The following is a 12,808-nucleotide window of genomic DNA, read 5'->3' as shown; positions in this document are numbered from 1 at the left end:
CATGTTATAAACATGCATTGCTAAATCCAACAACCCCACCTTTACTTGGCTCCTATACAGAACAGCACAACTTAATGCCCACAGCTGAATACAATTAAGCATTCAATTGACACACTGATCTCAGTGAACATCTGAAATTGTCATGACAGTGGTAAAACATTACCAATTTTCAACTTCCATTACCTAATTTTAATACCCAAGACCTTCATGAACTAAAATATTTTCAAAAGGAAGAAGCACAAACCTAAAATAGCTGCAGCAATTATCTTATATTGATTGGTTTCTTGCTCTTGCCTCAATGTGTAAGGTAAACATTTTAATTTATAGCATGAGTGTGGCATGGCTAGCTAGCATTTATTACCCCGCAGAAGGTAACAATGATCTGCTTTCTTAATTAACTGTAGTCTTAATGTCTGCAATGGTTGAAGACACTGAGTCAAGTGCCATGAAACATACCTCCCCTCTTTTTAGTTTACAATTTTCTGATAATTTGTACATATTGGATATTAAATAATGCCTGCAAATATCCAGCTTGGAAAGACAATGGATCCAGACTCAAAAATACATAAGTTAGTCACATTTCAGTAGTTGCTTTACAGAACACCTGATTAACCACCTGATTAAGGAGCAGCGCTCTGAAAGCTAGTGCTTCCAATTAAACCTGTTGGACTATAACCTGGTGTTTTATGATTTTTAACTTTGTACACCCCAGTCCAACACTGGCATCTCCAAATCATATAATACACTAAGAATTAAAAATGTTTGTTGCAGTCAACCATGGTGAGGATGTTAAGATAGTTCACTTCTCTTCACGTGGTCATATAAAATCCATTGCACCTTGGTGTGATGGGAGCCTTCAAGAAGTAGCTGAAGTGGGAAGGACATATCTGGAAAGGGAAAATTACTCAATTGTCTCCATTGTGGTCAGGAGCAGTAGTAGCCAGATATGGTTCTTATGTTATAGTTGGCACATATCTTCATGACTGGTTTTTGATGACTTGAGTGGGTGAGGGATAGTTTATCCCCCTTTATTGACTTTCTTTTTTTAAAAGAATTAAATAGATGAAAAGTGTGGGATCGTGGTAGTCCAACTTTGTTGTAGCTGCTTATTTTCTTACCCAGTCAAAGTTGCATTTACTGGATTATTCTGGTGCCTGCCTCTCGCTGGAAAGATTAGACTCACCTACGTTGCGGTTTCCTAAAACCTTACTGCCATTCGCGATCGCTGCTCCTGCGGTTACTAAGTAGGCCACTTTACATCTGATAAAAACGCTGTTTTCGCTCAGACTTTCCAGCGAGGCAGGAAATGATAACAGCCAGCCTTCTTCTGCTTTATATACACAGAGAGGTAAGTGCAGCAGATTCAAACTGGGCTCTTCACATTCAGGACGGCTGGATTCTCGGGGGCTGTCTTGTGGACAGGAGAACATTCAGAGGCAAGATGCCGGTCAGATTCAGCGACATGAGTAACCTGGCCTCCCCGAAGACGGTGAGCCGGCTGCTGGAGATGCTCTTCACCTGCGCGGCCTTCAGCCTGGCGAGGGCAGCGGGGCTCCGCGGCTGGAGCGAGGCCTTCGCCACTTTCGCCATGTTCACCTGGTGCTTCTCCTTCGCCGCCACCCTGCTCGTCTTCCTGGCCGAGTTCACGCAGTTCCACAGCCTCCTCGCCCTCTCGTGGAAGAGCCTGCCCGTCACAGTGGCCGCCTTCTCTGCCCTCATGAACATGGCGGCCTCGGTCACCTACCCGCTGATGGTGCTGAGTGTGGCCATGGCCCAGGAGAACTGGAGCGAACTCTCTCCTCCTTACCAGATCGCCGCCGCCCTCGCCTCCTGCCTGGCCTTTCTGGCCTACTCGGTCGAGCTCCTCGTCCTCCTTCTCCTCCTCAACAAGGACGGCGAGGGCAGAACGGCTTACATGGCGACCGGCCCCGGTCTGCTCAAGGTTCTCGAGGTTTCTCTGGCCTGCGTCGTGTGCGTTACCCTGACAACCGTCAGCAGTCCGGAGTTCGCGGGCTTCCGTTGGGCCGTTGGCGCGCTCTGCGCCTGCGCCCTGCTCTCGCTGGCGGTCATCCTCATCATGGTGGGCGAGTGTCGGGCCCGCTGCCCGTTCCCCTTCCCCCGGCTCCTGCTGGTCTTCAGCGTCCTGGCCTTCCTCCTGCAGGGGGCCGTGCTGGCGGTCTGGGCTCTCCAGCTCCGTCGCGAAGCCCGAGGGCCGGACAAGTGCTCACAGATGAACTGCCGCTGGAACCAGATGCTTCTGTCCGCCGCTCTCATCGCCCTGAACCTCACGGCCTACCTGACCGACCTGATTTACTCCATCCAACTGAGCTGCTGCAGGAGCTGACATTCTGCCAGACTGTGTCCTGGGCTGAGGGTAAGCTGCTTTCCCTTCAACTTCTCTGAAACAGGGTCACTGGACTCGAAGCGTTAACTCTGCTATTCTCTCCACAGATGCTGCCGGACCTGCTGGGTTTCTTCAGAAATTCCTGTTTTTCTGTACTTACTTTTTCCTCTTTATTTTCGTTATCTCTTCATCCTGACCTGCTGTGCTTTTTCCAAGTCCACACTTTGGACCCCAAGATCGGTTGTAATGAATGCTCCAGAATGAAGAGATAACGAAAATAAAGAGGAAAAAAAAAGAGTACACAAAAACAGAAATTTCTGAAGAAACCCAGCAGGTCTGGCAGCATCTGAGAAGCAGGAGAGTTGAAGTGTTGACTCCCTTGCTCCTCAGGTGCTTGTTGACTTGATGTGCTTTTTCTAGCTCTACACTTTACTGACATACTTTACAGCATCTGCAGTCCTCAGTGTCTCCAGGTTATATAGAATCTTCCCATCCTTACCCATTCACAATAATTAAATGCCTTTATGGCCAGATGAATGAGAGAAGGGCATGGATAAGGTCTTTTTCTGAGTGTGAGGGGAGTGCAGAACTAGAGGGCATAGTTTTAAAATGGATCTGAGGGGTAGTTTTTTCATGCGTGTATTGAACGAGCTGCCAGAGCAAATGGTAGAGGCAGGTACAATTACAACATTTAAAAGGCATCTGGATGGGAATACGAATAGGGAGGGTTCAGAGGGGAATGTCTGGTTGGTATGGACGGGTTGGACCAAGTTTCTTTGCTGTATGACTCTATACCAGCCACAGTTTTTTTTAAAAATCACAATTTAACACTGCTGTGGAAATACACCAGTATTAAAAGTTAACTTCGTCTCCATCTCCATGAATGCTGTCACACCTGTTGAGTTTCTTCAGCATTCACTAGAACATAATTATTAGGAGCAGGAGTAGGCCAGTCGACCCCTTGATCCTCCTCCACCATTCATTACAATTGTGATTGATCCCCTCTCTCTTCACTCCACTTTCCTGCCCAGTCCCCATAAACCTTCAACTCCTTTCTGATTAAACATCTATCTCCTCCTTAAATGTACTCAATGTCTTGGCACCACCACATGTAGGGGTTGTGAATTTCACAGATTCACAGCCCTTTGAGAGAAGTAATTTCTCTTCCTCTCTGATTTAAATCTTAAAATTATAACCCTTCATTCTGGATTGACCCACAAGAGAAAACATCCTTTCTGTGCATCATTTTATTTATTACCTGCACATCATTTTATAAAACAGGCTACGCCTAGGTTACAAATACATTTTGTTCTTCAGTTGATTATTATGCAAGTTAAAATCAATATAGTACAATGTAAAATAGCTGTTACTAAGTACGAGAAAATAATTGCATGTTGCATCTTTAAAATTAATGCTAATATACCTTTATATAGGACCTCATTCTAAAGTAGGAGTGTTTGTAAATTGGACGTTTATGAATCAGATCATCTGTACACGTACCTTTAAATTGTATACATTGTCAATTATTATACAGCAATTCTGACAGAATAGCTAAGTTAGGGCAAATTGGAAGTTATCGATAAGTTACTGGTCAAATGACATGATTGCTACATGGTGTACCCACTGTCCAGATAGGTAAGTTGAAAGAGATTATAGAAACAATGTCAGAACCTTTGAAACATTTCAGCTGAAGGTGAGAACTTTAAATTATTGGATGACATAACACAGAATGATGCTTTCTGACCGGATGCTTATTACATTAAGCTCATTTTCCACCCTCCTTTTATCACAGCCTGAAATTATTTTTCTCATTTGTATTTATAAAATTCTCCTCAGAATTGTTCCTATTTCCACCAACATTTTATGCAATTCATTCCTGAATGTAATTTAGTTTAAAAATAAGCTTCCTTCTGTTGATCTGATTTGTTTGCCTGTTACAATAATTCTATATTATTTAGCTGTCAAGGCTTCTGCTACTGAAGAGTTTCTCCTCGTTTAGTGTATCAAAAACATTCACAATTTTGAACAACTCAACTAAATGTCATAGAGTCCCTATAGTGTGGAAACAGGCCATTTGGCCCAACAAGTCCACATTAACCCTGCCAAGAGTCATCCAGACCCATTCCCCTACCCTAAATTTACCCCTGACTAATACACATAACCTACATTTCCCTGAACACTATGGACAATTTAGCATGGTAAATTCACCTAACCTGCACATCTTTGGATTGTGGGAGGAAACACAGTGGCACAGTGGTTAGCACTGCTGCCTCACAGCGCCAGAGACCCGGGTTCAATTCCTGCCTCAGGCGACTAACTGTGTGGAGTTTGCACATTCTCCGTGTCTGCGTGGGTTTCCTCTGGGTGCTCCGGTTAGATTAGATTCCCTACAGTGTGGAAACAGGCCCTTCGGCCCAACAAGTCCACACCGACCCGCCGAAGCGCAACCCACCCATACCCCTTACCTAACACTACGGGCAATTTAGCATGGCCAATTCACCTGACCCGCACATCTTTGGACTGTGGGAGGAAACCGGAGCACCCGGAGGAAACCCACGCAGACACGGGGAGAATGTGCAAACTCCACACAGTCAGTCGCCTGAGGCGGGAATTGAACCCAGGTCCCTGGCGCTGTGAGGCAGCAGTGCTAACCACTGTGCCACCGTGCCGCCCTGTGGGTTTCCTCCCACAGTCCAAAAATGTGCAGGTCAGGTGAATTGGGCATGATAAATTGCCCGTAGTGTTAGGGGCAGGGGCAAATGTAGGGGAATACGTCTGGGTGGGTTACGCTTCAGCGGGTCGGTGAGGACTTGTTGGGCCGAAGGGCCTGTTTCCACACTGTAAGTAATCTAATCTAATCTAAACCTGTGCAGACACCGGGAGAATATGTAAACTCCACACAGACAGTCACCCAAGGGGGAAATCGAACCACGGTCCCTAGTGCTGTGAGGCAATAGTGCTAACCACTGAGCTACTGTACTGCCCTCCCTCCTAAACCTGTCTGTTCTAAAGGGAACAATTATAGATTGCAATATGTTCACTTAACAGTCTTTCATCCATGATATTTTTCTGGTAAATCTCAACTGCACCTTCTCTCTAATGTCCTTTTTCCAGTGTGAAACAAAATACTCAAATTGAGGCCAAACCAAAATTTTATAAAAGTTTAGTATAACTTATTTACTTGTATGCTCTTTGCCACTTTTGATAAAACCAATGTTTTCAGAACTTCCTCAACTTTTTCAAAAATTTATATATGTACACGTTAGGGTCTCTGTGTTCCAACATTTCCTTTATAAATGAACTGGCAGATTTTGGACGTATGCTCCGTATGCCTAGACTTCTAATGTATGTCAAAAAGTGTAGTCCCAATACCCAACCTACGAGGAACACAAATGAACATATAATTGTGCCGGAAAACCAATCATTCAGCACTTTATTCCATTTTATGTCCCTTAACCAATTTCATATCTGCATTACCGCTGTTTCTTTAATCCCATTTTTGCCCCCATGATAAACTAATGGAGAAAGTGAAGTCACATGGTGTGCAGGGTGTTCTAACTAGGTGGATAAAGAATTGGTTGAGCAACAGGAGACCGAGTAGTACTTGAAGGGAGTTTCTCGAAATGAAGAAAGTTGACCAGTGGTGTTTCACAGGGATCAGTGCTAGGGCCACTGTTGTTTGTGATATAAATAAATGACATGGAAGAGGGCACTGTTATGATCAGCAAGTTTGCTGATGACACAAAGACTGGTGGAGTAGCAAAAAGCATAAGGGACTGTCAAAGAATACAGGAGAATATAGATAGACTGGAGAGTTGGGCGGAGAGTGGCAGATGGAGTTCAATCCAGGCAAATGTGAGGTAATGCATTTTGGCAAGTCTAATTCTAGAGCGAATGATACAGTGAACGGAAGAGCCTTGGGAAAAGTTGATGAGCAGAGAGATCTGGGAGTGCAGGTCCATTGTAGGTTGCTACACAGGTGGATGGGGTGGTCAAGAAGGCATGGTTTGCTTGCCTTCATTGGTTGGGGTACTGAGTATAAGAGCTGGCAGGTCATGTTAAAATTGTACACGACATTGGTTCGGCTGCATTTAGAATACTCTGTACAGTTCACATTCCCTGAATAATATGGTCGCCATATTACAAAAGGATGTGGATGCTTTGGAGAGGGTGCAGAGAAGGTTTACAAGGATGTTGCCTGGTATGGAAGGTGCTAGCTATGAAGGGAGGTTGAGTAGACTAGCTTTGTTTGGAAACCTCACAGAAGCGCTTCACAGGAGGCTCCCAAGCACTGAGGATGTCACCTAGAAAGGGGACGAAATGTTTGCAATACAAACTCCCAGCTCGGTGAACAGAACCACAACAGATTAGCTTTATTTTCATTAGAAAAAAGGAGATTGGGGGGGGGACCTGATTGAGGTCTATCAAATTATGAAGGGTATAGACAGGGTAGATAGAGATAAGCTTCTTCCCAGGATGAAGGATTCAGTATGAGAGGTCTTGCCTTCAAGGTGAGAGGTGAAAAGTTTAAGGGGGATACAAGTGGCAGGTACTCTACACAGAGGGTGGTGGGTGTCTGGAACACGTTGCCAGCAGAGCTAGCAGAGGCAGGCACAGTAGATTCATTTAAGATGGCGTCTGGACAGATGCATGAGTAGGTGGAGAGCAGAGGGATATAGGTGCTTAGGAATTGGGCGGCAAGTTTAGATAGTGGATTTGGATTGACTTGGAGGGCTGAAGGGCCTATTTGTGGGCTGTAAATTTTCTTTGTTCTTTGTTAAGTTTATTATGCGTTGGTCAGTTAGCTCTGCTAGTTAGAGCATGGTGCTAATAGCGCCAAGGTCGTGGTTTCATCCGCCACACTGACCAAGTATAGAGCTGAGGTGGGCTAGCCAGCGAAGTCTGCAGTGCTGCGTCAGGGTTGGTGATTGCTTTTGGGCGGCATGGTGGCACAGTGGTTAGCACTGCTGCCTCACAGCGCCAGAGACGTGGGTTCAAATCCTGCCTTTGCCAACTGTCTGTGTGGAGTTTACACATTCTCCCCATGTCTGCATGGGTTTCCTCCGGGTACTCCGGTTTCCTCTCTCAGTCTAAAGATGTGCAGGTTAGGTGAATTGGCCATGTTTAAATTGCCCGTAGTGTTAGGTGAAGGGGTAAATGTAGGGGTTGCTCTTCGTAGGGTCGGTGTGGACTTGTTGGGCCAAAGGGCCTGTTTCCACACTGTAAGTAATCTAATCTAATTATGTGGTGTGTTGTCAAATGTGTTTTTGAGAATCTACATGCATAAAGGCAGGGTTGTGAATATGTAGAATTCACTAACACAGTACAGTGAATGCTGGCCTCTGAACAAATTTTGAATACATTGATTTTTTTAAAAATAGTAATGGGTTGTGGAGAACAGGCGGGAAAGTGGATTTGAGGCCAAGATGAGATCAGCCACACTCATATTGAGTTGCAGAGCCGGCTTGAGGGGCTGATTTGCCTACTCCTCTTATTTCTGATATTTTTAACAGTAAACTTATTACTGTCAGCCACTTTATTTAAAATTCATTCAGGGAATGTGAACTTCATTGACTAGCCCAGCATTTATTGCCCATCTCTAACTGCCTGTAAGAACATGTAGTAAGCTGTTTACGTGAACCACTGTAGTCCATTTGGCGTAAGTACGCTGTTATAGAGGGAATTCCAGCATTTTGACCTAGTGATTCGGTTAGGGTTGTTGGCCAGATCAGTCAATTACGATTTTCCATTACTGCATCTATGCTGACTTTTTAAAATTAGTCTATATTTTTCCAAATACCAATTAGTTTTGTCCTGGATCACTGTCTCTATATGTTTCTCCACCATTGATGTTAGGCTAACTGGCCTGTAGTTACTAGTTGAATTCTTGTTTAAACAGGTGTGTAATATTTTCAATCTTCAGATCCTTTGCATCACTCCCATCTGGGAGAATGATTGGAAGAATGTGGGCAGAGTCTGCACAATTTCCGTCTTTACTTACATATCCAATCTAGACCAGGTAATTTTTCTATTTAGTGTTCTTTTATAGATTATAACTAAAGTTTTTTGTTCATATCCTGATATCACTAGCAGCTCCTCCTATAAATGTTACACGAATGCTCTGTTCTGGTAAAGACAGACGCAAGGTACTCATTTAGTACATTAGCCATGACCTGTGCCTCTGCAGAGCTATGTTTTTGTCCCCCGTCACCCCATTCTTCCTTTGACTCCTCTTTTACTTACCTGTATATTTATAAAACATCTTTTTGGGTTCCGTTTTATCACTAATCGTTTCTCATACTTCATGCTTGCACTGGGTGGTAAAAGTGTAGCATTGTCTCCTGCATATGTCAATTAATACTAAATAATTGGTTAGTTTTTAAGTTTGATAGCTGAATGGATATGGGACAAAGGTAGGTAATATAGACTTAGTTCTGAAATCATCTCGTTAAACTAAAATAGGATGAAGCCATCTAGCCCATTGGGTCTGTTTAATATGTTCCTGAGCAGTATCTAAATGCTTGGAATCTTTACCTTGTGTGTTTGGAATCATCTTTCTTTGTGCAAGTATTATTACCTCCCAAAATTTCCATCAGTAGAATGGATCCAAAGTATATCTCCCACCCCAACCATCAATTTGATTATCCCATCCCCCTCACAAACAGAAATATACCATTTACTGAGCAATGCTTTTGGGGACCAGAGCCCAGCTAATTCACTTGATATCTCCATATCCTCATTGAGTATTACATAGTCAATTGTAACCTCTCTGTACTTATCCTTTTTTTTTGATCATCTTTTCTCCCCCTCAATTAATTCCTTAATTTCTTCCAAATTGCCTTCCCCCTTTTATATTCATCTTCTTCTCCCTACCATCTTTCCCCTCTCCCTCACTGTTTCCTTGCTGTGCTCCCATCAACATACTTGCAAGGTTCCTGAGTTTCACAATTTGCTGTGAGTTGCTGTCAAAATTGAACGTTAGAAACTAGCGAGAATGTTGGATAGAGTCTCCAGAGGAAGGTATATGAAAATAAAGTGCAGCCATAATCACATTGGAATGTTGTGAGAAGAACTGGTATCTTGGATAAAGGCTAGGATAATGAGTAATTCACAGGGATCATTAGCAGTTGAGGCAGCTACTGTATATGACTTTAGTGTGAAAATGTGCCCTCAAATACTGAGTGTATTAAATAATATGAAACCATTCAAAGGGATGCTGCAAATTATCTTCCTTCACTTACACCTACTTCCTCTTAGTCCAACTAAATTTTTACCCCACTGTCTAACTATGACTGACCTAAATATTACTCTTAGCTGTGGTTCTCTGACACAGAATGTCAGCTGACTTATTTGCTCATGGACTTTCCTGATGTCCCAGGGTATGGATAGAGTGCCATGTAAAAAGGTCAGGGAAGGTGGGATAGTGAGAGCAGGGTGGTCCTGTCTGATGTGTCTCTTCATGTGTTTCAGGTGCTTCCATGGATGACATTATCTGCTTGTCAAATGATTCACTGTATGATCCTGGAATGTAGGTGCTCATCGTGCTCCCAGTTCCCATAAATATGGAATCTTTGAACTAGACAGTTTCCGCCATTGTCTTCCACTGAATCTTGGGTTTCAGACAAGACTGTAGTTTCTCAAGTGATGAGTTAGCAATCAGTTGAAGACTGAATGAGTTGCTTATGTGTGACCCTCAAAGGTCAGACTGTACACTGTCTGACGAGGATGCTTATTTAGTGAGTAGCACAGAAAACCTTGAATTCTATTTGGTTTAAACTGTATCAGTTTATGTGTTTAATATATTTTGTATTTTATAAATAAGGCAATTCTGTTGGGTTGAGCCCAAGAATATTTGTGAAAACAATTTTGTAAAATTTCTCTTTTATTAAATTGTAAAATATAAACTTCTTAAAACACATCATATTTGGCTTGGACCGTGTTTTTCTTAATGTTGTAAAATTTTCTATTTATCACCCACTGTTCATAGGGAATGTATTATATTTTGAGTGGGCCAGATTTTTGTTAATACTAGCATTCATTGTAATTTCATTGCTTGTAAATCTAACTGGTTCACACAGGATGGGTGGCGTGGCCTCCTGCATTTGTAGCAGTTCTGAGATTCTGTAGCTGTCTAAGCACTCTGCTGTCGCCTGATATTGCCCAATGATGAATCAGGATTTTGTAACTAACCCCTTCAAACCTGTCAACTGGAGAGCACACTAATTTGCAATGTCATAGTGACCAAAGTACTAAAAGTACAGATGTGCAGTCAAAGTAATGGCAATATCTCTTTTACAGCCCTTAGACTTGAATGTACAAGAGGTGGAGGAGTTGCATTACTCATTAGGAAGAATATTACAGCCATATTGAGAGAGAACACCTTGGAGGGTTCATCAGTGAGTTATATAGGAAGGGTGGAATCGCTTTGGGGTTGCACTCTAGCCCTCCCAACAGCAAGTGGGAAAAAGAGGTACAAATATGTGGACAAATTATGGAAAAGTGTGAAAACAACAGGGTTGTTGTGGTGTGTGATTTTTAACTTCCAATATATTGACTGGGACTCACTTAGCATGAAGGGCTTGGATTGGGGTGTCATTTGTTTGGTGTGTCCAAGAGGGTTTCTTGAAGCAATATGTAAATAGTCCAACTGGAGAAGACCATATTAGACATGTTATTGGGGAATAGGCCTGGCCAGGTGATCAGAGTTTCAATGAAGGAACATTTCAGGAACAGTGACCATAATTCTGTACATTTTAAGTTACTTGTGGATAAGGAGAAGAGTAGACCTTGAGCGAAAGTACTAAAATGGGGAAAGGCTAACTAGGACAATGTCAGGCAGCATGTAGATTGGGCCAGCTGTTTTGAGGGTAACTCTACATCAGCCATGTGGAAATCTTTTTAACGGCCAGTTGATTAGAGTTCAGTACCAGCATGTTACTGTGAAATTGAAGGAGAAGGATGGCAAGATTTGGGGACCTTGGATGACAATAAATTGAGCTTATTCAGAAATGAAAAGGAGACATATGTAAGGTTTAGGAAACCTGAAGACAGACAAAGACGTCAAGCTATAAAAAGAAACAAGGAAAGAACTTAGAGTTAGGAGGGCTAAAGGGGCCTTGAAATGACTTTGACAAACAAAATTAAGAAAAATCCCCAGGCTTATATATGTATATAAGGAGCAAAAAGTAAATAGGGAAAGGGTAAGGCAACTCGAAACAACGGAGGAAATCTATGCTTGGAGCTGGACTTTAATGAATACTTCGTATTGGTATTCACAAAGGAGAAGGATATTGTGGTGGTGAATCTAGAGAGGAGTATGTTGATCTTTTAGGACATGTCGATTATAAAAATGGTGTTTTGAAAAGTATTAATGTAGACACATCTTCAGGATGTGATGGGATCTATCCCAAAATACTGAGGGAGGTGGTGAAGGAAATTTCTGGGGCCTTGCATGCAATCTTCACAACTTTAATTGCAGGCAAAATCCTAGAGGTTAGGTGAATAGCCACTGTTGTTCCCCTGTTTAAGAGCAGTAAGAATTATCTGGGAAATTACAAGACGGCAAACATTATGTAATTGGTAAGGAAGTTATTGGACAAGATATTTAGGGACAGGATTATTCACATTTAGAAAAATATAGACTTATTGGTGAGAGGCAGCATGGTTTTTGAGTTATTTTGAGGAAAAGATAAAGATTACTGTTAAGGGTAGAGCGATGGATGTTGTCTATGTGGACTTTAGCAAGGCCTTTGACAAGATTCTTCATGGCAGACTGATCCAGAAGATGATGTCACGCAGGATTTGTGGTGAGCTGCTAAGATGGATACAGAACTAACTTGGTCATAGAAGACCGAGAAGTGAAAGGGTGTTTTTATGACTGGAGACCTGAGGCCAATGGTATTCAAAAAGGATCAGTGTAGGGACTCCTGATTAGTAACTTTGCAGACGGCACAACGGTTGGCAGAGCTGTGGTTGTAAGGAGGATTGCCAATGGAATACAACAGGTAATAGATAGGCTGGAGACCAGAGTGAAGAAATGGCAAATGGGCTTTACTTCAGACAAATGTAAGGAGCTACACTTCGGAAAGGTCTAATGCAAGACCAAAGTACACAGGAAGTGGAAAAAACTCTAGAAACATTAATGTACAGAGGGGCCTAGGCATACAGGTCCCTGAAACAGGCAGCACAGGTGGATAAGGTTGTCAAGAATGTGTTTGGCATGCTTGCCTTCATTGGTTGGGGCATAGAGTATAAAAATCGGTAAACCATGTTACAGCTGCATAGAACATTGGTTAGTCCACATTTGGAATATTATGTACAGATCTGGACGCCACACTAATAGAAGGATGTGGAGATGTTGGAGAGGGTACAGAGGAGGTTTACTAGCATGTTGCCTGGTTTGTAGGGCATTGGGTATGAGAAGTGATTGGACAAAATTGGGGTTTGTTCTCACTTGAATGTTGG

General features: G+C 42.8%; 1 protein-coding gene across 2 annotated transcripts; it reads left to right on the top strand.

Moving 5' to 3' along the window:
* The first annotated feature begins 1,227 nt into the window (after positions 1-1,227).
* Positions 1,228-10,180, top strand: LOC132827745 (myeloid-associated differentiation marker homolog). Of its 2 annotated transcripts, XR_009646039.1 has the most exons (3): positions 1,228-2,374; positions 8,268-8,363; positions 9,815-10,180. XR_009646039.1 is itself a non-coding variant. In XM_060844438.1 (2 exons), the coding sequence occupies exon 1, from the start codon at positions 1,307-1,309 to the stop codon at positions 2,342-2,344; it is 1,038 nt and encodes a 345-aa protein (XP_060700421.1). In that variant the 5' UTR covers positions 1,228-1,306; the 3' UTR covers positions 2,345-2,374; positions 9,815-10,180. The 2 variants fall into 2 exon arrangements, 1 of the variants encoding a protein (XP_060700421.1); XM_060844438.1 differs by lacking the exon at positions 8,268-8,363.
* The last annotated feature ends 2,628 nt before the right edge of the window (positions 10,181-12,808 follow it).

This window comes from Hemiscyllium ocellatum, chromosome 25 (genome assembly GCF_020745735.1).
Source record: "Hemiscyllium ocellatum isolate sHemOce1 chromosome 25, sHemOce1.pat.X.cur, whole genome shotgun sequence".
Lineage (NCBI taxonomy): Eukaryota > Metazoa > Chordata > Chondrichthyes > Orectolobiformes > Hemiscylliidae > Hemiscyllium > Hemiscyllium ocellatum.
This window is presented reverse-complemented; position numbering and strand designations above follow the sequence as displayed.

Bases quoted from the DNA above. Each gene is read 5' to 3' on its own strand.
- LOC132827745 (XM_060844438.1), top strand. From the start codon at position 1,307: ATGATAACAGCCAGCCTTCTTCTGCTTTATATACACAGAGAGGTAAGT.